The 24,344-nt window shown below is 43.0% G+C and overlaps 1 protein-coding gene across 3 annotated transcripts in view; it reads right to left on the bottom strand.

The window, feature by feature from the left end:
- Positions 1 to 24,344, bottom strand: part of NR6A1 (nuclear receptor subfamily 6 group A member 1) — a 158,525-nt gene that overhangs the window by 2,732 nt on the left and 131,449 nt on the right. For 2 of the 3 annotated variants that reach the window (XM_081150746.1, XM_081150748.1), the window contains 5 exons: positions 16,445 to 16,500; positions 11,954 to 12,108; positions 10,375 to 10,602; positions 8,784 to 9,038; positions 1,040 to 1,161 (listed from right to left, as the gene is read on the bottom strand). In XM_081150746.1, the coding sequence (XP_081006872.1) occupies positions 1,040 to 1,161; positions 8,784 to 9,038; positions 10,375 to 10,602; positions 11,954 to 12,108; positions 16,445 to 16,500 (816 nt within the window). The remainder of the gene's footprint in view (positions 1 to 1,039; positions 1,162 to 8,783; positions 9,039 to 10,374; positions 10,603 to 11,953; positions 12,109 to 16,444; positions 16,501 to 24,344) is intronic. The other variant, XM_081150747.1, reaches the window with a different exon arrangement.

The raw sequence follows: 24,344 nt of genomic DNA, 5'->3' as shown, positions 1-24,344 counted from the left end.
GTTCTCTCTCTCTCATTTCTTTACACATACATACCTACCCCCTTTTCTGTATATGGAATGTGAGTATTCTATATATAAACCTTGGCCAGCCTTTGAGACCCAACCTAGACTTCTCCAAGTAGTTGCTACTGATCTCTCCCCATTTGAGGCTCAGGTAATATATCAGGTGCCATCAGAGTCTATTTCTTGAGGCCAGGAATCTGGAATCTAATTTATTTTTCAATGTCTTTAATGCTCACCACAGGGACTGGCCTAGGGGAGGCACACACAACACCAGATAAATGCATGAATGGTGCAGAAGCAGGAGGAGGTTTGGCCAGTGTGGGGGAGGAAGCAGCAGAGGAGGGGTCGAGAGTCTCTGGACTGGGCAGCTGAATACAGGACACGGCACTTAATGTCACAGGCAGCAAAGCAGCCCAGCTCCGCTCTGAGAGCAGAGCACTTGCGTGCTACTTTGGAAAAAAGAGAACACACATTCTCCTTCATACTCTGGTTCCCAGAAGCTACCAAGCACCACTTTGCAGGTAACACTCCACATAAATCGTAGCCAGCACACTTCTAATGAAAAGCCATGCTTGGTATGTGTTTCTGTGAACCCCATTCTGCCCTGAAGGGGCTGTCAGAACCACTGCCAGCCTGTCACAGAGGCCTTATCTCCAATAGTTTCATCAGTCACTCCGCTCTTCAGTCACTGGTAAACTTGGTACATATTTTAAATGACGCATGTACTGTCCTTGGTGTCTGCGTTTAAATGCATCGAAACTGACTAAACAAAGAGAATCTTCTTCCTTCCGCTATGAGTTATAGAGACTGTGGCATTTAGGTTTGAAGAAAAAACCCAAAGCATGCCCTGCACTACCCAGGGGCACAATGATGATGAGGGAAGCACAGGCCTTCCAAGACTGGTACCCATATGTGTCACATTCTGTGTGGCAGTCCTGAAGGTAAAGGGGGGCATGAAACATGAGGGAAAATGTTCACTGGCCAAAAAAAAGAAGAAAGAAAAAGGGCCCTTTCTTCCCACACCCCAACCACTCACCTTGATTTAAGAAGTTAATTGCTTTCATGCAAGCATACTCCTCATTGCTGACCTTAAGCTGATGGAACTTGTGATATAGGTAGATGAGCCGCTCGATCACCTCCATCCCTTCATCACTGAATCTGGGGAACAGACATAGGTGTTAACAGTCAGCTCTGGTACCAGCAGAGAGGTTTCTCACAGCTCCTTAAGGTATCTAACATAGGAAAGAGGCTGAGCTCGGGAGAAATGGAATCCAGAACTGTTTGTGAAGGACAGGTGGGTCCATGGTTTGTCTAGAGGCCAAGCAAGACAGCTCATACAAGCTGCTGTTCCCAAGGCGAGGTAGGGTCGATCAAATCTAAATTCAGTTCCATCACATAAAAGCTATGAGGCCTTGCCCTGGGCCAGTAGCTCAGCTGGTTGGAGTATCGCCCCATACACCAAAAGGTGCAGGTTTGATTCCCAGTCCCGGGCACATATCTAGGTTGCGGGTTCAATCCCTGGCTGGGATGTGCATGGCAGACAACTCATCGATGTTTCTCTCTCACATCAATGTTTCTCTCTCTTTCCCTTCCTCTCTCTCTAAAATCAATAAAAACATATCTTCAGGTGAAGATTAAAAAAAAAAACACTATGAGACTTTGAGAGTCATTTGACCCCTCTAAGTTTTGAGGCCCTCTTTTGCACAATAATCATCTTGCCTGCTTGGGTAACAAGGGTCAAAGGAGGTTTGGGATATAAATGTGGAGAAATATGACATCACTAATATACTGCTATTGTTGAGATGCAGCTTCAGTTTCAATGGCAGCTTCCATGAGACTCTATTCGAGCGTTGGCCACAATACAGAAGCTGTTGATTGTATTTCTTTAGGTTCACTGTTTTCAGCAGCGCTGAGGTTATGCACAGTGACAATTTTTATTGGCATCCTTGTCTTCAGCTAGGGAGGGAGGGAAGCATGAACTGAGCCTCCATGCCATGCCAGTCTTATGCTGGCACTTTATGTGCATTATCTCATTGACTTTTCTCAGCTCTATGGGCGAGGTGAGATTATCATCACTCCTGTACAGATAAGAAACTGAAGTTCAAGGAATAGAGGGGGATGGTCCACAAGCATGCAGCTAGATGGTGGCAGAGCTAGAACTTGGAACTGGGGGATAATTCCCCAAGGCCTAGGTTTTCCCAGTATCCAAGGTGGTGTCCCCTAGCAGAGAAGACTCAAAGCTCCTTTCTTTGGGTTAGGAGTAAGCTCCTTGAGGAAAGACCAAATTTTAGGCAAAGGAGAGCCAGGCTAGGGGACTAATACTCTGGGTCATAGTGGGGAATGTTTCATAACAGAGATGGAAGTATCACCAAACCAAGGAGGCAAAGGCTTAATGGGGAAGCAGGAGTTTATAAAAGCTGGGGTCAGGCCTAGCCTCTATTCTTCTAGGAGTGGGCCAGACTGTGGGCCAAGGAGAGTTCCAGACAGGTCTTAGAAGGGACTCACAGAGATGCTCAGCCCAGGGCTGTTTCCTGGTGATTATGTTCGGACATGGGTACTGAACATAATTGTACAGCCCCGTACCAGGCAAGAAGGCCCTAAATGGGTAGGGTTCAGAACACCTGGGATGTGCTGCTGCTTTCTGCACTGACTTTGTAGGCTTTGCGAGGGCTTGGCTTCAGGGGCAAAGCAGGCCGTTTCTCTTCCCTGGGGAAAGCCTAGCTCTGACTTGGACCAGAGGCACCTACAGTTCTTGAGCACCAGGGGGAGCCGCCGCAGCAGCTCCCTCCAATAGAAGCTCGGACCCTCTGCCTCAAGGTTGGGCTCCCAGTCAGTCTGAGCTGGGGTTTCTTTCAGTCAGCTGATTTGAAATTGATGGCTGACTCCACTTCTCTCTGCTCCTGGCCCATGGCTTTTATGACTTTATAATATTTTCCCAGATTTGCTGATAAGGCAAATTTATATTGAATAACCACTATAAATAAACGTATCTACCACTGTACCATTTGTTGAGTGTTTGCTACTTGCCAGGCACTTTGTTAAATATTCTACATATGTTATTTCACTGGGTTCTCCCAATAAGTCCCCAAGTGGGTGTTATAATCCTCCTTGCTCAAAATGGAAACAAAGGCTCAGAGGTTTTACTGTGCCCCTGCTGCTTTCTTACATTTTACCCTTCTGATAGCCTGCGAGACAAGTACTATCACCTCATGTTACGGGTGAGGAAGCAGAAGAGGTACCTTCCCCAACGTTACACAGTAAATAAGTGGTGGTGGGCTAAATTTTCTAATTCCAAGCCTGTCACTTTCTCAGCACTACACTGTCTACTCCACTCCCTGATTGCCTTGCTCTTAACTGGTAACTGCCAAAGGCCACCACATGCTACAAGGGACCACAGGAGCTCTGTGTTCCCACAGGAACACAGGCAGGGCCCAACCCAGGGCTGCCCTGCAGGGCTTCGTTGAGGCTGAGACTTGCAGGAGGCAGTGTACCCAGAGTGAGGATCCCTCCTCACCACAGTACTTGGTTGGCTACTTCTGTTTTTGAGAGGCTAATTCCCTCTAGTATCTGCTTGGAGGGTGAGGCAGGGATAGCACGGGGTAAGGTATAAAAAAGGGGAGGTGTAGGTGGAGCAACAGTGTCAGCATCTGCCTGGTGGCCCAGCAGTGTAGCAAGCAAAGATAACACTCTCTCCCTTAATCAGCAACCTCTTGCCCCAAGTGCTCGCTCTGGCACTACAGCACCTGCAGGTGTGTGGCTATCAGCCAGACCCCCTCGCAGGACTGCCAACCTGATTCCTGGTGAGTCTTGAACCAACAGACACAAAGGAGCTCCCGAGTGCCTGGCCTGAGGACATGCCCCAGCTCTGCCCTTCTGTTAGGGAAAGCACATATCTCTTTTTCAAATTTCTTAGGAGGGGCTACCATCATGGACCCATGGTAGTGGTGGGGGGATGGCAGCCAGCCCAGCAGCCCCCACTCAGTATCCACAGCCTGACTGCAAAGCTTTCCTCCACACCCCGCATCCCACCCCTTGATAAACAAATTGTTCTCTGTTTCATGGGCCGGCTTTCTCCTGCAGCCGTGCCTCCTCCACATCTGCCCACTCCACAGTTCTAACGCCCCTGTTTTCCCTGTCTACAAATTATCAGCATTCAAAGCCAGAAAGTTGGACAAAAACACCCATTCTTCTTCTGGGTTCCCATTACACAAGCATGCTAGGACAAGGAAAACATTCCTGCCAGGACCCCCCAAACCACTGGACCATTCAGTCAGCAGTTGAAGCTGACACTATGTAAGTTATGTCCCATTAAGGGGGCTGAGAGGCCAGCTGTCTCTTTTTCATTCATTTAAATGCACCTACCCCCAGGAGCAGTCACCAGCCACAACCTTAGAGAAACTGCCATCTCAGCACTTACACACAGACTCCAGGACAAAAAGTAAGACTGCAACTCCCAGACACATTCCAGAAAGTCACACTTTTGAGAAGGCTAAAGAATTTAGTATAGGGTAATGGCAAAGAGCCTGGGCCTTAGAACACAACAAATTTAGTAATAATCTCAACTCCATCTCCTTCTAGCTTTGTGGCCTTGAATTTCACCTCTCTGAGCCTCATGCTCCTCACCTGAGAGACAGAGACAGTACAGGTGCAGTCTCTCAGAGTGGCAGCCAGGACTAAAACAATGTTTGTAAGGTGCTCAAGGTGGAATTTGACACAATCAATAGTCTATAATTCCTAACCGTTATCACTACCAATAACATCAGCAGCATCACTCCCATTATCACAGCAAAAAGAAAAGACTGTGTTTCCTGAACCTTATAGCTAGGGTCTGAGCAGGGAATCTGGGAGGGAAATTTCCAGAGATCTGGCAGAAATGCAGCTAGTGCTCATGAGTACAAGTGCCCATTAAAGCGCATCCGGTGCAAGGCATCTTCCCAAGAGTGAAGGAGTCTTGATTAGGGCCAGGAGCAGTCACTGGCTGGTGCTACAATCTGCTTTAAATCAAATTCACCCAGCTCACTGTCTGATAACGGCCTGATTAAGGAAAATGGGCCCCATAAATTTGATTCAATATTTGAGAACAGAAAAGGAGGTGGTCATGTATCATCTGGGAAAAGCCTTTTCACGACAGTGGGAGCTCACTTGCACTCAAGGGTTGTGGGAAAGTAAAGGCATTTGTGGGAGTGGGATAACACAGAAGCTGGCACGGTAGGAAAGAGCTCTGGCCAATTACAGACTCCACAGCCTGGGTTTCTAGCAGAGAGAGGACTGCTTTACAGTGATGAACTTGATTCCAGAGGTTCTCATAGTTCCATCTCCTCTGGCCTCTTGGGCAATTGCACATGCATCTCAGACTCAACAGATCCCCAATCAAATTCAGAGTGGCTCATCTCTCAGCCTATTCTTCTCAGGCTCCATTATCTTGGCTAAGATATGGGTGCCCACCCATCTGGCAGCATCCCCAACTTTTCCACTCGATGAAGTCCCAGTGACTTTACCTCTGCCATCTCCCAACTCTGTGCTGCCCTCTCTATTCCCATAGTCACTGCTGCCTTGTCCAGGCCTTGTTTTCTTTTACCCAGGCTAAGGAACAGCCTCCAACCCAACCACCATCCTCTAACCTTGTCCATACCAATCCATTCTGAGCTTTACAGACACAGATCTTCCTAAAATGCAACCTGACCACGTAATTACTCCACTTAAAGGTGTCCTATGACTTAATACTTTTTACACAATAAAATCCAAATTCTTAGATTGGCATCTGAGCACGTTCATGGCTTGTCTTTTCTGTACCTTTCTTTCCAGTCATTTCTTCTCATTTCTCTGTGTCTCAGATACAGTCTCTCTATACTCTAATCCACAGGACTGCTTTTGGTACCCTGCACAAAGCAACCATCCAGGATCTCAACTTCTAGGACTTTGTGTTACTCTTTTGCCTTCCTCCTGTTCTTTATAATCTACCAAGAAAAATCACACTTAAAGATGCAGCTCAAATGTCTTTTCTGGCGAGCATTCCCTGACAAGCAAAGAGGAACTCACTCCCTAGTCTACGCTTGCACAGTCCCTTCACTGGCTCCACCAATATCACCCTAGACTGTAGACTGTACCCATTTCTATATGCCTCCCACCCCCTAAACCAAGAATAGGGGCTCTAATGTCAGAATCAGAAACCACGTCTGCATGATCGGTAATCCCCACACTCCTCCCTCCAGCACACAACAGGTACTCAGTAAATGGGTGTGGAATCAGCACTAACATGTTCAAGTTCAACTTACAGTTCTCCATGGAAGGCTTCCACAACTGTGTAAGAATCTTAGTAACAAATCTATTTCTTATCCTCAAACCTACTTGAGAGCTCAGCAGCAACATGTGCTCGAGTCAGCATTGTTCAACAGAACCTTCCATGATGATGGAAATAGTCTATATCTGCACTGTCCAGTACAGTAGTCACTAGCAATTGTGGCTACTGAACACTTGAAATGTGGCTAGTGAAAATGAAGAATTAAAATTTTAATCTAATTTTTTATTTTGATTTTTAAAAAAAATATGTTTTTATTGATTTCAGAGAGAGGAAGGAAGAGGGAGAGAGAGATAGAAACATCAATGATGAGAAAGTCATTGATCAGCTGCCTCCTGCACATCCCCTACTGGAGATTGAGCCTGCAACCTGGGCATGTGCCCTGACCAGGAATCAAACTGTGTCCTCCTGGTCCATAGGTTGACGCTCAACCACTGAGCCATGCTGGCTGGAAGAATTTTTAATTTTAATTAACTTAAATTTAAAAAGCCACCTAAGACTAGTGGCTACTATTACTGGACAGTGTAGCTCCAGATTCTCCCTGGTAAGGAGCCTTCCTCGGAAATAGTAATTTCCTCACTAACTCAGCTGTTACTGGCCCCTGCCTTGCTCTTGGGGTACAAATAATTGGAAACAGTGGAAAGGGGTGCCTTATGAAGCTCAAAGCCACAGAAAGGCCTGCATGACCAGTGATCCCTGCCTACCTGCAGAAGGCCTAGGAAACCCCAGCACTCCAGAGGGAGTGGAACCCACAGGCTGACTTTGTAGGCAGTCCCAGGATGCACTGGTGGATTCCAGATAAACAGGGAACTGGACTCGCTGAGCCAGCTCCACAAACTCTGACAATGTTAGAGCAGGCTAACTGCTATCCAAACACTCAGTCAGCCTGGAGTTACAGAGCAGGAGATAGGAATCTGATGGAAACAATGAATTAGAGACTCAAGACAAGGGGTTAGGTCATTTATAAAATCAGATATATCTTTTTACAGGACAAAGTGTCAGCTGGGTTCAAAACTATGTCATTTATTGATCATCCTGAAGCCAGCAGGCATCATTTAAAAGGAAATATTAGAAAACCAGGGGACAGAGTCAATACATAGACTCCTTTCTCCCTGAGCTGTGCACAGGCCCTTGAGGGGCTTGGAGCTTTGCTTCCAGTCTAAGTCTCAGTTTGTCATTTTGCCATGTGATTGGGTGCCAGAGGGAGATGCACCCCAGTCCTGTGTAGAAAAGTGTGGGGGCTGGAACCCTACCCTCTGCACCTTTCATTGATGGGGAAATCTTTTCTTCCTCCTTTCTTGGTTCTCTGGAATCCTATGACTTCCATTATTTTAAATTGTCCAATAAAGGTGAATTATTAACATGTCTATTTCAATGTTGATTTAAGCTGTATTTTTCACATGGATAAATTAATAAGCCAGAAAAGTTATCAACAGATCACTTTTCCTGACTTTGGGTGTCACCGTGTGATCCAGGTCTCCAGAGCGAGTGAGTAAAAGACCTGCTCTACACAGGGAGGTTAGAAGGGTACTGGCCAGCCGGGATGAGACTATGCTACAAAACACTGAGGAGACCAACAGTCTCCCAGTCCCATGCTTTCACCATCTCACTGCACCTAAGATGCAGTAAAAGAGCCTAAGTTTTGCAGTTGGGAAGGCACAGGTTCAAATTCAGGCTCTGGATTCAAGGGCAGGTCTCTCTGAACTTCAGTTTTCTCATCTATAAAATAGGCATAACCATACCTATTATGCTGGGGGCTGTGACAAACAAGTAAAACAATCATAAAAAATGCCAAGCCCAGTGCCTGACACACAGAAGGTATACCGCAGTGAGGCTGAAGTCTCGCTCTCAGATTGTAAAACTGTATCTCAGAGCCCCTCACTTTATAAGCGAAGTTTAGATTTCTATTTTTCCCAGATGTGTTATCTTATCTCAGTAATCCAGATGTGTTCAAAGTAACAGCTTAGCCCGGCTGGGCGTGGCTCAGCGTTTGAGCGTCGACCTAGGATCCAGGCGATCAGGGTTCGATTCCCAGTCAGAGCACATGCCCGGGTTGCGGGCTCGATCAATGACTCTCTCATCATTGATGTTTCTCTCTCTCTCTCTCCCTCTCCTTTCCTCTCTCTGCAATCAATAAAGATATATTTAAAAAATAAAAATAAAAAAAAATAAAGATATATTAAAAAAAAAAAAAAAGTAACAGCTTAGCACTCTTGCTCAGCTTTGCTGCATAGTATTTTTTATCCCTCAGAACCACCTTGTTGGGGAGGCTGTTACTATCCCATTTGTTATTTGTATTGCTTTTATCCCATTTTACAAACTCAGAACCTGAGGGTCAGAGACTTGGCCAAGGTCACAAAGCCCGTCAGTGGCAGAACAGGGCTTTAGTGCCCATCCTCTGGAGTCCCAGGCAACCCTCCTGCTTCGTAGGGATGACAATGGTATGGTTGCTTGGGAACTGCTCCCAGCCAGCAGCCCTCACCTGTGTAGTTCTTCATCAGAGGGTGAGTACTTGGCGGTGACATCAGCCAGCTCCCCAAAGATCTGCTTGCTGTAAACGGTGAGGGAGGACAGCAGAATCAATTCCTGCCACGTAGAGCTCAGGAGGCACGTGTAATCCTTGATTGAGAGCTCGCAGAAGAAAGGCAGTTTCTTGATCCAGGCAATCTGCCTGAAAAGCAGCTCGTCAGCCAGGCGGCAGAGCAGGGCAAACAGCTCTGCCTGGGTCACAGCATATCTAGGGGTAGAGACAGGGGAAAGTCACTTCTAGAGGCCAGAGGGTGAAGACAAGGGCCACAGGGAGAGGAAACTCCTAAAGGCACAAAGGACGCAAAGGGTCTCTGGCAGTGGGCTCCTTGCTTGTCACTGTGGATCTCCAGCTCCATTCAATTCAGTCTGATAAAGGGGCAGGACTGGGGACAGCAGAAGACTCAGAGAGGGAGAGGTGGGTTTGAGAGAAAAGGTTGCTGAGGGGAACGAAGGCTTAGAAATTTGTGCAGTTATCAGGGAGTATGATTTTTAATGTCGGTGTCTACAAATGCTTCATGTGTCAGAGAAACTTCCAGTCACCCCTGCACTAGTTTTGGCAATGAGGGCTTCATGAGGGGGACCTGGTGCCCACCGAATACAGTGGCTGGCAGAAAAATGAGCCTGGGGCCAAATGGCTGAGAAAGAACAGAACAAGTTCAGAAGCTTCTCCTGCTCTCACTGCACCCCCTGGTGGTAAGAGTTCAGGAACAAGAGCTAAGAGTTACTCAGCCCTTCTAAGCTACTGCGGGATGGAAAGAGCAGGACATTTCTCAGCTCTGGGCTGGGTGACATGGGGGTCCAGTTTTCTTTCTCTAAAGACGGCTTGGGATGACTCTTCCCATGTCCAGATTTATAAAGTTTTCGTGTGGCCTTCTTGTAGGTAGATATTTGAATTTCCTCTTTGAAATTAGAGACTAGCTTAAGAAATCTCAGGATATCTTCTGGAAGGGGTCAAAGCTTGGATATACTCAAACAGCATATGCTCCAGGCCAAAGGGGTAACGGGTGCAGCACTGGGTGGGCCTAAACTATTATCTACTCACATGGAGACAACAGAGGAGTGAAAGAGTATTCCCTTCCATCCATTCAGGCCTGCACGCGGAACACAGGGCACCAAGCTACCCATGGGTATGTTGGCTACGGATGCAGACAGGCTACAACCAGTTAGTGCCTTCGGTGTCTGGCTAAGGAGTCTACACTTGATGCATGATTATCCCCAGAATTATAGCTCATCTCTGGCTCAGAAGTGCTCAGACCCATCCCAGGGCCTGGCTTACCTAGGCCCGAACAGAAACAAAAGCCCTTTACTCCTAATTCCACAGGGATTGATAAATAGCCCCAACTCTATGAGAAAAGAAGCTCAAGAGAAAAATGAAGGACCACTAACTTCAAAGATAAGCACAGACTTGCCCTCTGATGCTGGGTCATCACTCACTATTCCTGACGTATTTTGAAGCCTGAGATAAAGTAACCAGGGGTGAAGGTGGGTGTGGGGTAGGAAGCATTTTAAAGCTGAAAGGGCTAAACAGGGTAGGGCTCACTCACCCATCTTCGATCAACATGGGCGTGCCCAATGGCTCCAGGTCCTCAGCTGACACCAGCTGGTGAATCAGACTGTATGACTGGGGATCCAGGCTGCGAGCTTGTGGGGGCAGAAGTGGCGAGTGGGCAGAATAGTTAAAAAGGTGCGGTATGTACTGATAGTGCGGAGGCACAGGCACCCCCAGGTACTGCTCCCTGAACGCCATGAAGCCATTTAGTTCCACAGACCTGCTGGAGAGAAAAGTCTCGTGTCAGGCAGCACCTGGCAGGTGTAACTGCCTACTCAAAGGAAAGAACCCGGAAGGTGGCTCAGGTGTTCTCTGGCCATGCAGTCTATCTTCATCAAGCCGGGGTATCATGGTGGTTACATGCATCTCTCCTCTACTAGATAGGGACTCTGCCAGTATGTCATGTATGGCTTACCGCTGGAAACCCAGGACCTGGCAGAGCAGGTACTGAATAAATATTGGCGAAATGAATTCTGCACAGGTGCCACATTTAGAGACTTTTTAATGGATACCAATAGACTATGATGACAAAGGTGGGTGTTTTGTTTATTTTGCTGCTTAAAAAAACAGGCTAAGTGCCTTGCCATGCCACAAATCAAATCCAGCACTTAGCAAACAAACCTGACATGTGGCAACCTCCCTCAACATTCAAAGGAAGGAGCAAACTAAGGAACAACTGAAGGAATAAAGGTTATAATGAAATATGAAGAGAAAGGCAGATTCTTATCTTCCTTTTCCCTCTTTTTGGAGAAATTTAACCACTCTCAACCAATTAAAATAAACTCTATAGTTTTTTCTAGATACACCTCCTATAACAGGGATTGGTAAACTATGGCCCATGGCTTGTTTTGGTAAATTAAGTCTGATTAGAACACAGTCACTAGTTCACTGACATAATGTTTCAGGCTGTTTTTGCACTATGATGGCACAATTGAGTACTTGGGCCCCAGACCGTAGAGCTACAAAGCCTAAAATATTTATTATCTGGCCTTTATAGACAGTTTGTTGATCCCTCTCCTATAAGAAAGTTTTCTGGGGAAAGAAAGCCTTCCCTTGTAGCTGATGGCTATATTTTACACCTAACAACTAACTTAAGGAACCATTCTTGAAGCAAGAGTCTCCAAATTGGTATTCCATGATAACAGCAAATCTGACTAGGTTAAAGAGTTTTCCCTGGTTCTTAAAATTTATAGAGTGAAAAGCTTCCCTCTTGCTGAGAGAGAAATTGTAACTTAATTTAACACTGTCAGTGTGGCTTGTTTTATTTCAGTGACAGAGTAAGAGAAAATAGCTACACTTAAAATGTTATACTGATAGGTGAAGATGTATGGGCACAAGTAGCAGCTATAGCACTTTATCAGTCTGCAGAAAAGACCTGCCATTTTCAAGGTCTTTAGCAAAAATGGGTTGCGAAATGCTGCTTTGTATGTACTTTGGACCCTACCCCAAAAGACTGAGGGAGCAAGCGTACAACGGCTGAGACAGACTGGCAGGAATGCCCAGCACAGAGGGTTCCCTGTGGGTCCACTCTCTGGGTGATCCTTGGATGATGCTGGGTTCGCCTTGAAGCTCACCTGGAGGACAGAGTAGAGCCTGGTGAGGGCTGGTTGCTCTCTGAAGCCCTGTTCCCAGGGGAACTGTGGTCGCTGTCACCATGGTTGCTCCAGTGATTGGCCTCTTCCTCAAATTCCTGCCCAGACATGATCCTTTCAATCTCTTCCTCTGATATCTTTGACAAGGAATGGATACATGTTAGACTGGGTGCTCAGGACACCCCTCTGTTTTTTGTTTAGGACTGATAACTTATTTAAACTTCATGGGGATTCCCAAACCCTCTAAAGAGAAACCCAGATACCCTCCTCTCTACCCCATATGCCAGGTCTGTCACTAATTTGGGACAGTGTGGTTGCTTGCCTCCCAGCACCACGGTTCCCAACAGCTTTCCGCTTGCCCATTTACCCCCTCAAGTCATAGACCTCTAGGTTCCTCAACACTCCGTTTTGTCCTTGTGCCTATTCTCTCCAGCCCTGCAACACTCCTCTTCAATGACAATAATTATCTGCCCTTTAAGATCCAATTCAAATGTCACTTTATTTATGAATCCTTTGATCACTAGCTAGCCAAAATTTTAGGTCCTTCTATCTGCTCAAAATTCCATGCATTCTGAGACAGAGGCTCAAAAAACATAAGGGTTTTAAGAGTATGAATTCTAGAGTCAGGCCACCATTATTCTAATCCACGTTCCACTTCTGCCACTTTCTAGTTGTACAATCTTAGGCAAGTCATTTAACTGTCTGAACCTCAAAGCCTTCATATTTATGGTGGAGAAAAAAACAGTATCTATCTCATAAGATTGGTGTGAGAATAAATTACTTAATATATTATCACATGTCTAGAAAAGGGCCTAGCACACAGCAATAATTATGGAAGGCTACCAATGGTATCTTCATCGTTAGTGTTATTTTTATAGTACTTGTGGTAATGAGGCATAAAAATATTCTCTATAAGACTTAAGGCTACGATAGGATTTTAAAAAGTAAGTACTCAATAAATGCGTGTTGGGTCAATGAACAAGTGCTCACTTACTAGGTATTGACCACAAACCTTCACATAGATTTTCTTAGTAAGAAAGCCCAGACAAATGAACTGACGTGCCCAAGATCACACTGCACGCCCACGTCTGGACAGGCGTTTGAGGAAGAGGCCAAAGTGTCCAGGTATTCAGTACAGCGCTCTAGCTGCTACACCACACAGGGAGTGAATTAACCCTTCTACAAAGTACCTAACCCTGACTGGCTAAGCTCAGCAGGCAGAATGAGAGCGAGTGCTAAGGAGGAAAGGCCAGGTGAATTTTTATTTCTTGTTCCTATGAAAAAAATGGGAGGACATTGTCTCCCAAGTCTGTCTAACTCAAACCTGCATAATTCTTTGCTCCACGAGACTGTGAGGAAACCTTGAACTGTTCTGATCATAAATACAGGTGGCATTTAGAAGTGAAAGCCAGTTGGCACACAGGAACTGAAGGGAAAATAAGAAACATTTAACTGGTGCACAAGTTGAGTGATTGGTCTTAAATAGCTTGGACTGCATGAACTGGAGGGGTTGTCTTTCTTTATTCAGTCACAGGCAACAAAACAAACAAACAAAAAACCTTTTCTCTCAGGGGTCCTTAGAACGCTGAAATCACTGTTTGCATTTTTTAAGACGTGTGAAGACAAATGGTGCCATCAAATTATAAGATATCCACTGGGGTCCTGACTGAAGCAGCCTCAGTGATGGTGGTGAGAGCAAGACCACAGCCTGGTGGGCATGGAGTAACGAGCAGGTGAAAAGGGCCAGTCCTGGTAATGTCAGCTTATTTCAGCTGGAGCCAAAGTCAGACTGCACCTGTCTCTCCCACGGGACACTGGGAAATCACTGAGGCATTGAACTGGGGATAGAACATGACGGGAGTGCTCCAAGTTGGGTTCAAATCTCATCTGCAAATTCCTAGCTGGGCACTTACTGTTGGGCAAGTCACTCAAGTTCTCTAAGCCTTAGCTCTTCTCATCTGCAGGAGGTAATAGCACCTTCCTCATAGCTCAGGGTTCCCTAACAGGGTGCTGGAGCAAAGAAATATGAAGGTTTGAGTCAGATGGACTTGGGAGGTTAAATCTAAGATAAAGCTATAAAATGTGGGTGTACAACAGGAGCTCAATAAATGGAAATTCTATCCCTTATTTTTAATTATGCTTAAACACAATTAAAAACTTGGATATCACAGCTCTCTCTTTCTAATACACCCTAGGAAGAGTAAAAGACCTAAAGGAAGATTATATTATTTGCCCAGTATCAAAAAGTCAAATGCAATGACAGATGAACTAGGTTTCTCTGAACATCAGCTCCCTCAATTCTACATAGAATATGGAGATGTAAGGAAGGCCATGTAGGGTATTCGCCCAGTTAACATCATACCCAATGGCGAAAAACTGAAAGCTTTTCCTCTAAGATCAGGATCAAGGCAAGGATGCCCATTCTTAATATTTCTATTCAACAAAGTACTGGAAGTCCTAGCAGTACAATTAGGCAAGAAAAGGAAATAAAAGACATCTAAACCAGAAAGGAAGAAGTAAAATAATCTTTGTTCACAGATAACATTATCTTAGAGGTAAAAAAATCCTAAAGATTCCACCAAAAAATTGTTAGAACTAAAAGGAATTCAGCAAAGTTGCAGGATACAAAATCAATAGACAAAAATCATTGCATTTTTACACTAGTAATGAATTATCCAAAAGGAAATTAAGAAAACAATCTCATTTACAATAGTATCAAAGAATAAAATACTTAAGAATAAACTTAACTAAGGAGGTGAAAGGCCTGCACATTGTTGAAAGAAATTAAACACTGCTGAAAGAAATTAAAAACATAAATAAATGAAAAGACATCTGTGTTCACAGACTGAAAGGCTTACTATTGTTAAAATGCCCATGCTACCCAAAGTGATCTATAGATTCCATGCAATCCCTATCAAAATCCCAATGGTATTTTTTGCAGAAACAGATAAAACAATCTTAAAATTCTTAAGGAAGCACAAAGAACCCCAAGTAGACAAAACAATCCTGAGAAAAAACAATGTAGCTAGAGGCCTTACAGTTCCTCATTTCAAAACATACTGCAAAGCTATAGTAATCAAAACAGTATGGCACTGGCATAAGGACAGGCATATACACCAAGGGAACAGAGCAGAGAGCCCCAAAATAAACCCATGCAAATATGGTTAAAAGATCTTTGACAAAGATGCCAAGTTACACAATGAGGAAAGGATAGTCTCTTCAACAAGTGGTGCTGCATCGGGTGCACTGGATATCCATAAACAAAAGAATGAACTTAGAATCTCATCATACATAAAAATCAACTCAACATGAATTAAAGACTTAAATGTACAACCTGAAAATATAAAATTCCTTAAAAAGGACAAGGAAAAAGCTTTTCAGCAATAATATTTTTAAAATTTTTATTGATTTGAGAGAGAGAGAGGAGAGGGGGAGGGAGGGGGGAGAGAGAGAAACATGGATCTGTTGTTCCACTTATTTATGCTTTCATTGGTTGATTCCTGCATGTGCCCTGACTAGGGAACAAATCTGCAACCTTGGCATATCGGTACGACACCAACCAGCTGAGCTGCCTGGCCAGGGCTTATGATTCCTTGAATATGACACCAAAAGCACAGGCAACAAAACAAAAAAATAGGCAAATGGTCAAATTAATATACTTCAGCAAAGCAAAGGAAACAATCAACAAAGTGAAGAGTTAACCTACAGAATGACAGAAAATATTTGCAAATCATGTATCTAATAAAGGGTTAATATCCAAGTTACATAGGGAATTCCTGTAACTCAATAGCAAAAAAACAAATAACTTGATTTAAAAGTAGCCCTAGCCGGTTTGGCTCAGTGGTTAAGAGTGTTGGCTCTCGGACTGAAGAGTTCGATTCTGGCCAAGGGTGCCACCTTGATTGCAGGCTCGATCCCTGGCCCCCGTCTGGGCGTGTGCAGGAAGCAACCAACTGATGTGTCTCTCTCATTGATGTTTCTCTTTCTCCCCCGTCCCCCCTTCTACTCTCTCTGAAAAGCAATGGAAAAAATATCCTCAGGAGAGGATTAAAAAAAAAATGATCCAAAGACTTTAATAGACATTTCTCTGAAGACATATAAACAGCCAACAGGTATGTGAAAAGATGCTCAACATGACTAATCACCAGGGAAATGCAAATAAAAACCACAATGAGATATCACTCCATACCTATTAAAATAGCCATTATCAGAAAGAAAGAAAAAATAGCCCAGAAAATAAATGCTGGAGAGGATGTGGAAAACTGGAACCCTTGTGCATTGTAGGGTGGAAATGTAAAATGGTGTGGCCACTACAGAAAATGGTATAGAGATTTCTCAAAAACAATAAAAATAGAACTACCATATGACCCAGCAATCCCAGTAGCAGATCAGAGGGTCAAGGTGAGCAGTTACAGGAGCATCTGAACCCTAGGCTTCCATGATGGATCGCAAAGAGTGAGGCCTAGAACTCACCTGGACTGGCCCAATGCTCTTATTCCGGCCTCCAGGCATGCCATCTTCTCTGATTGCTGGAAGGAAACATAAGCAAGAGAGTCAGAAGTATGCCCACAGAAGTCTAGGCACAAAAAGAGAACAACTTTGGCCAAAAGTACAAGGTAGTAATTGGTGAGGCCAAGATTAAAGCATAGGTCTTTCTGGCCTCAAAGCACATACTCTTATTCCAGGCTACCTCATAGGCAGCAGATACTTTTTGGCCCCCAAGGTACTGGGTACACACTATATACATTCAATATGCTCAACTAAGGTGACTGCATTATTAATAGTCCCACAGTTACAAATATCCCATTAGGATGACGCATCTGAAGACTTTGGTAAATTCAAGGAGAAATAGAATGAATATTTTCATTCTTAAATATTTTTTTATTTCCAGTCTAAGTTTGAGTCTAATTTGTTAAATGAGAACAGGTTTTTATGTTTTGCCTTTTTTAAAAATTAATCAGAATACTGACTTCTCTCATTTGTCCCTACAAAGGTGGTCAGTAGAGTTCCCTTGCCATTAATTTTCCACTCGGGTGATTAAACAAAAGAAGTTATTTAGTATTTTCTAATTGTAAAAACCATCCTTTAAATAGTGCCAACCTCATTAAGAATTACAACTACTAATACTATTTTCTTCATTGTTTATGGAGCACTTCATATGGAGACACAGAGAAGAAACTCCTGATTTGCAATTACAGAAAGGCTCTGGTGTCTGGCAAAGCTTCTTAGAAAAGACAACTTCTGAACTGAATTTTAATGGATGAACAGGATTTATGCAGGCAGGAAAAGGGTGTCTTCAGGTTGAGTGAACAGCGCACAGAAGAGCTGCAAGCTGAAAGTAAGCATGGAGTGCTCTTTCTGGGAATTTCTAAGTGGTTCCATCTGGCTGAAGCATGCGTGTGGTGAGTATGTAGAGTAGCAAGAGATGAGGCTGGAAAGGCCAACTGAGGCCAGATCACAGAGAGCCTTGAATGCCAGGCTGAGAGTATGCACTTTAGCAAAGGAGCCTGAGAAAAAGACGGGATGCAGGAGAGGGATGAGGTCAGGCTGGCATTTTTGAAAAATTCTTGATGCCCACTGTGGAGGGTGGTTTAGAGGGAGTAAGAAGGTATCATATGAGAGCAAGTTTGTTATAATATACCTACTTGAAAAAAAATTACCATGAAGAATGTGGAAAGTCCTTGGGGCAAGGTTGGTTGCCTCAAAAGGTGAGGGCTTCAAGTGTAACACTCAGTTTTGTGGTAACTGAAAGGCTGAACGGAAGTTCATTTTCCTTAAAGCAAACATCATTCTTAGTATCCTTAGATATTATATATATATATACATACACACACACACACACACACACACACACTTCAGAATTAGACAAGTTTTGGTCTAATCCTGTTTCTGCCTTGTCTGAAATTATATACAAGTTTCATCACATTTCTGAATAAATAAAACTTCAGAATAAAATTTACTGAAGAATAAAGAGGGGCTATAGGAATCTGTCTTATGGAGGTATTGTAAGGATTACATATAAAACAATACAGCTAAAGCATCAAGCATAGAGCCTGGCTTATAAAGTCGGTACTCAGTACCTAATCCTTTCCTCTCCCCAGCCTCTTTTCTCCAAACACAGGAGGTAAAAAAACCAATGTTCCATTCTCAACTTTGCTAGAGCCTTAACACCTTCATCTGTGAAATGGAGGCAACATAGTCTTCTTTACTGCTGTGAATTTGGAGGGAGAAACATACACAAGTCTACGTTTGGGCTAAAAGCATGCCTAGTGGTCTCGGAGCTCTCTTTCAACCTGATTTCAAGTTCTAAAAATCCTTAAAGTTCCTTCTCTGCTGTTGCAGGGTCAGTGACAGTCTTCAGGCACTTCTATTTCCAATACCAACATCTCACATGTCTTTGCTTCAGGTCATGGGTACAGAACAAAGATCACTGGCAGATAGAATACTGAATATATTTCACTTGAAATCTCACTGTCTTGGAGATGGGAAAAGAACTCAACATGCTTTCCTCTTTGTTTAAAGGGCCACAAAACTTAAAGATTTATATTCTGGAAACTTCTTGTTCTGATATTTAAAAGCTCATGTTGTCCATCAGCCCCACCCATAAACCCAGGAGGAAAGTATTAGTGTCACTCCCATTGAACAGATGAATCTAAGGCTCAGAGAAATGAAGTATTTTGCTTAAGGTGGCAGAAACTAAACAGCAGGATCAGGGTTGGTATCCAGACTATCAGACTAAGGCCAGCCTTCCTTCCACTACTAGTATTTCCTATAGTGTGTGCATCCCACGGGAGAGAGATAATTTTAGGTGGTAAATATATAAACCCTTAATTACATGTTTATGTTAACATGCATTAAAAAATACTGATTTTCGCCTAGCCAGAGTGGCTCAGTTGGTTGAGTGTCATCCTGAGCACAGAAAGGTTGCCGGTTTGACTCCCAGTCAGGGCACATGCCTGGGTTTAGGGTTGGATCCCTGGTCAGGGTGTGTACAGAAGGCAACCAATCAGTGTTTCTCTCTCTCTCTCCCCCCTCTCTCTCTTTAAGCATGTCCTTGGGTGAGGATTAAAAAACACACACTCTGATTTTTCCATTCACCAAGATGATAAAAAATTCCCTTTGAAAGTTAATTTGGTTTTAAAAAAAAGTTAATTTCAAGAAAAATATAAAGTAAATAGTCCTGGTTTAGTCAGAGATGGTAAAGTCCGTTAAGACGGCATGCAACTGCCTGAAGTATGGGAAACAATCCAGTGTGTCACGGTGCCTCTATTAAAACAAAAACTTGGATCATATTTAAAGCCTATAATGTACTTGCATGTTAGGGCAATTGATTCTCAAAACAATGGTGGAAGTTATACATTATTATTACTTCATGCAGTTTAGAGATGAAGAAACTGAAGCTCAGAGAGGTAAAGGGACTTGTTCAAGTGTACTCAGGAAGAGCTGACAGATTTCAATTTGGGTCTCTGATTCTAAAGCTATGCTTGTTCCGTGATGCTACACTGGGCTAAGAGCTAGTATTTCAGCAGGGCTGAGTCTTTCTGGTAGTTAACTGATTAAAAAGAAACAAACAGACAAAGGGCTTTTGGGTATAAGATCACAGGAATGGTTCTGCTGTACCTCTTGTCTAAGCTGAAGAGAGTGGCAAAGGTTATGGTTCTTCTATCTGCTCAGAAGCAGCACAGATACTTCTGTTCTGCAACACATGCACCCACCATGCCTCACTTAGGCCAGGACAACCTACATGAGGAAGACACAAAGCTAACCACATCAAAGCCCTGTTCAAGCCCACTGGCTCCCTCGGGCCTATGGGCTACAGCCAGGCTCCCTAGCTTTGCATGTTCACCCTCTGCGCTCTGGCTCCTCTGGGTTCCCCATCCGCATCTCTTGCTGCAAATGCTATATTGTGCCTACAGAGAACTGCGTGCTAGTCCTTGAATATGCCACGCTGTTTTACACACACGCTCAGAAACTTCACAGTGGAAAAATTCAGCAACACCACCTTACTAAAGTGATTCTAATTATTAACATGACAAATAATGGGACAAACTCATACCATGTGCTCTTGATATAATGCACTGAAAGGACACATCACCACTTTTGTGGCATTCTTGCCAGAAGTGCATAACCTGAATCTCATCGTGAAGAGACTGACAAACCCAGGTGAGGGATATTCTAAAAATAAATGACTTGTTTTCTTCAAAACTGACATTATTAGCCAAAAAAAAGAAAAAAGAAAAAAGGCAGAGAAACCACTTCAGATTAAGATTAAAGAGACATAAAAACTAAATGTAATGTGTTGGCTCCTAAATTAGAAAAAATAAATTGCTATAAAGGACATTGGATAATTGGTAAAATCTGAATAAGTTCTGCTGATTAGAAAATAGAATTATGTCATGTTAAAATTCCTGTTTTGATAATAGTACTGTGGTTATGTTAACAGCAAACTGTTTGATATCTGTAACTTACTCCCAAATAACTCTCTCTTTCAGTCTCTGAGAAGAAAAGAGGGAGAGAAGGGGGAGACTGGGGAGTCCTTCTTAAAAAGCTCTTTAAGTTTTAAGGAGCTTGAACTTCTACTCCTTCAAGATTCTGTTCTTTGAGATTTCTCAGTACTCCATTTGCATCCTGGAAAAGTGATATGGCAACACCACAGGAACACTGTCTCACAATGCCATTCTACAAAAGTGGACCTCTTCCAAGAAGCTTGCCTTAACCTTTTTAGAAACTCAGACTAGTTAACTAGCAAGTTATGAGACGACAAAGTTAAGGGGAATTTTTAAATTCTTTCACATAATTACTTAACTGACATGATGAATTCCTCCATGAGGCTCAGTTTAGCTTCCTCTTGCCTCTGATGATTTAACAGTACAGTAGTCCCCTTATCTGTTGTTGCACCTTTCCCGGTTTTAGTTACCCTTGGGCAATCATGGTCAGAAAATATTAAATGGAAAATTCCAGAAATAAACTATTCTTAAGTTTTAAATTGCGCACCACTCTGTGTAATAAAAGCTTGCACTGTCCTACTCCTGCAGTGTATCATCCCTTTGTCCAGCGGATCCATGCTACACACCCATTAGTCACCCTCTCCTTACTAATTTGTCTTGGTTATCAGAGAGAGAGATACAAATCACATTCACATAACTTTTATTATAGTATATTGTTATAACTGTTCTATTTTATTAGTAGTTATTATTGTTAATCTCTTATTTTCCTAATCTATAAATTAAACCTTATTACAGATACGTATGTATAGAAAAAACATAGTATGTATAGGGTTTAGTACTATCCCTCATTTTCAAGCGTCCACTGGGGGGTCCTAGAACATATAGTCCTGCAGATAAGGAGAGATTATATTTTCCCCATCCCACTTCCTGCCCTGGCCGGCCACCATCGTCAATCCATTACACCAGGAAGCATCCGAATTTAACTGCTGAGGGGCACAGAGAAAGTAGGACTTGGTCACAGCCCTTGAGGGGCTCATTGTTTAAAAGTGGGGGGAACAGACAAGTTAGCAGACAAAGCACAAAGTGATCAGGGCTATGGTAGGCAAAAAAGGACTGTGAAGCACAGGAGGGTCACCTGGAGGGCAGGGGTGTCAGAGGCGGCTTCTTAGAGGATGTCACAAATAAAAGCTGAGCCTTGAGAAAAAAGTGTATATAGTCAGTTAAAGAAGACAGGGTAGAATATTCCAGGAAGATGAAATCAAACGTGCAAAGCTCCTCAAATGGAAACATTCAGTTTTTGGAGCTGGGATGGAATGTGGATTGTATGTGGGGAGCAGCAGAGAGAAAAGGGAAGAGGTGACGTGGCTGATGCCAGAGTCAGGGGGGCCTGAGAAATGCAAGTGAGGGCTATGTATTTAGGAGTACAAGAGTAGCAATGGGGGACCATACAAGGCCCAGCCTCCATTCACTACCCTACTTAATTAAATCTCCCTTACTGTCTTGCTAATTAATTTAATAAACAGCCAACTTCCAGGTCTGAAAAGATATCTATGTCCAGAGATGGTAGACAACAGAGGGCTGGCTCATACATGGCAGCTGTACCTTTTTTTTTAACAGTTAATTTTTAAATTTTGAGGTAAGTTTAGACTTACAGAAGAGTTTCAAAAATAGTATAGAGAATTCCCATATACTCTACTCCCAGCTTTCCCTTCCGTTAGTATCTTGCATAACCGAAGACTATTCATCAAAACTAAGAAATAAACTTGGCACAATATTGTTAACTAAGTATAGACTTCATTCAGTTTCCCCGTTTCACTGATGTCCTTTTTCTGTTCTATAATTCAACCCAGGATCCCATACTGCATGCAGTTGTCACGTCTCCATAGTCTCCTCCAATCTGTGACAGTTTCTTAGTCTCTCCTTATCTTCTGCGACCTTGACACTTTTGGAGAGTGTTTTGTAGAATGTAAGTCATTTTAAAGAATGTCTCTCAATTTGAGCTTGTCTGATTTCTCAAGATTAGACTGGGAATGAATCTATCCCTATGTGTGTGTATATATGTATATGTATATGTGTATATACAGATACTGTATATATAGCTGGGTCTGTCTATCTATCTATCTATCTATCTATCTATCTATCTATCTATCTATCTATCTATCTATCTATCATCTATCATCACCTTCCTATTTATATTATGAGGTGGGTACATGACATCAGTGTAAACACACTGGTGATGTTAACCTTCATTGCTTGGTTAAAGTGGTTTTTACGAGAATTCTCAACGAAAAGTTACTCTTTTTCTCTGTAATTACTAAGTATTTTGAGACTATGCAAACATTATTTCTGTTGAAACCTATGCTCTATTTTAGTATGTATCAGTGGATACAGCCTGCAGCAGTTATAAATGTGGTCTTCTAATGGTAATTTTCTATTTTCCTCATTCCTTCCTTTTCTTTCTCTTAAATATAATAGCACTTTCTGCCACCACAAGATGCTCCAGGCTCATCTTTTTTTAAAAAAATTTTTATGTATTTATTTTTAGAGAGAGAAACACACACTGATTTGTTTTTCCTCTTACCTATGCATCACTGGTTGGTTCTTGCATGTGCCCTGACCAGGGATCAAATCCGCAACCTTGGTGTACTGGCACGACGCTCCGACCAACTGAGCCACTCAGCAGGGCCTATCCAGGCTCATCTTACATTTGCCCTGCCTCAGACCTAGAATCAATCAGTTCCTCCAAGGAGTCCTGGTTCCTTTAACTGATCTTCAGAAACCAAGTGCTAGGTATGCTCATTGCTATTGGAGTATCAATGCTTTTAAGCCCCTTTCAATGGACAGAGCTAGAAAAAAACATATGAATACCAACTCATGCATCTATACACATGTCTATCTATATATTTTTATCAGCCTATGTAAACATGAGTCCATATTGACCCCTCTAATTCCAATCTGGCACTAGAGGTTTCATTCTGTCCTTCCCCTTTCCTGATTTATCACTTCTTTCTCTGATGTGACAAACCTGACTCTCATTATCTACAATATATTTACTTGTTTGTTCAACCCTAGTATCCAAATAAAGTAGTGATGAACTCTGAATCCACAACCCTGAAACAAATTTACAAACTGGGTGCTTTGTCTGTATACAGTTCCTTTTGTCTTCAGCCTCAGTCAAAACACTGTTTTTTCAGGGTCACCTCCTTTCTTCCCATTCCCTTCAGTGTGGCTATGTGATTTACTTACATTCATATCTCACAGTCTGTATTCTATCTTTTCCTCTCATATACAGGGTGTTTTAAAAAAATCATATATATAGTAAAATTCGTGGTGTATAATTCTATAGGTTTTGACAAATGCATACAATTATGTGTTGAACATCATAGTTCCGTGCAGGACAGTTCCATCACCCCCAAAATATTCCAATGACAATTTTATTTTCAATTCCACTCTCCCAGCACCAACCAGGAGGTGGCAGGGTTTCTCTCTCAGAGGCAGCCTTCACCAGACAGCTGAGACTGCCTGCTCTGCATGCAAATAGGCCTGGCAGGCAGCTCTCACATCTCTGCTGTCATCTTCTTCTGGCTATGGTTAGAAAGGCTAAAGGTCGCCTTCCCTAAAATAGGTGAGTCTGGCTGGAAACCTCAGAATCTCACACTTCAACTGAATAAGTAGGATGATTCATCTGAGTAGTCACGAAGGCAACCCATAAATATGCTTTGATAAAATCGCCACAGTGAAATAAATGAAAACACCAAAAACAAATAAACAAAAATCTTCACAGTGAGGGCAACAAAGGGAGATAAAAACAAAAAACTAGAGACAAACACCAAAACAGGTGAAGGTGGGTAGATGACCACAAACTCTCCAAGACATCTCTTGTTTGATATTGGTGCCTTGTGTACACAAAGAAAGGGATTCTATGG

This window comes from Miniopterus schreibersii, assembly GCF_964146895.1.
Source record: "Miniopterus schreibersii genome assembly, chromosome: 11".
In the NCBI taxonomy this organism is placed as follows: Eukaryota; Metazoa; Chordata; class Mammalia; order Chiroptera; family Miniopteridae; genus Miniopterus; species Miniopterus schreibersii.
Note: the sequence above shows the minus strand (reverse complement) of the source record. Positions and strands in the feature narration are given on the sequence as shown.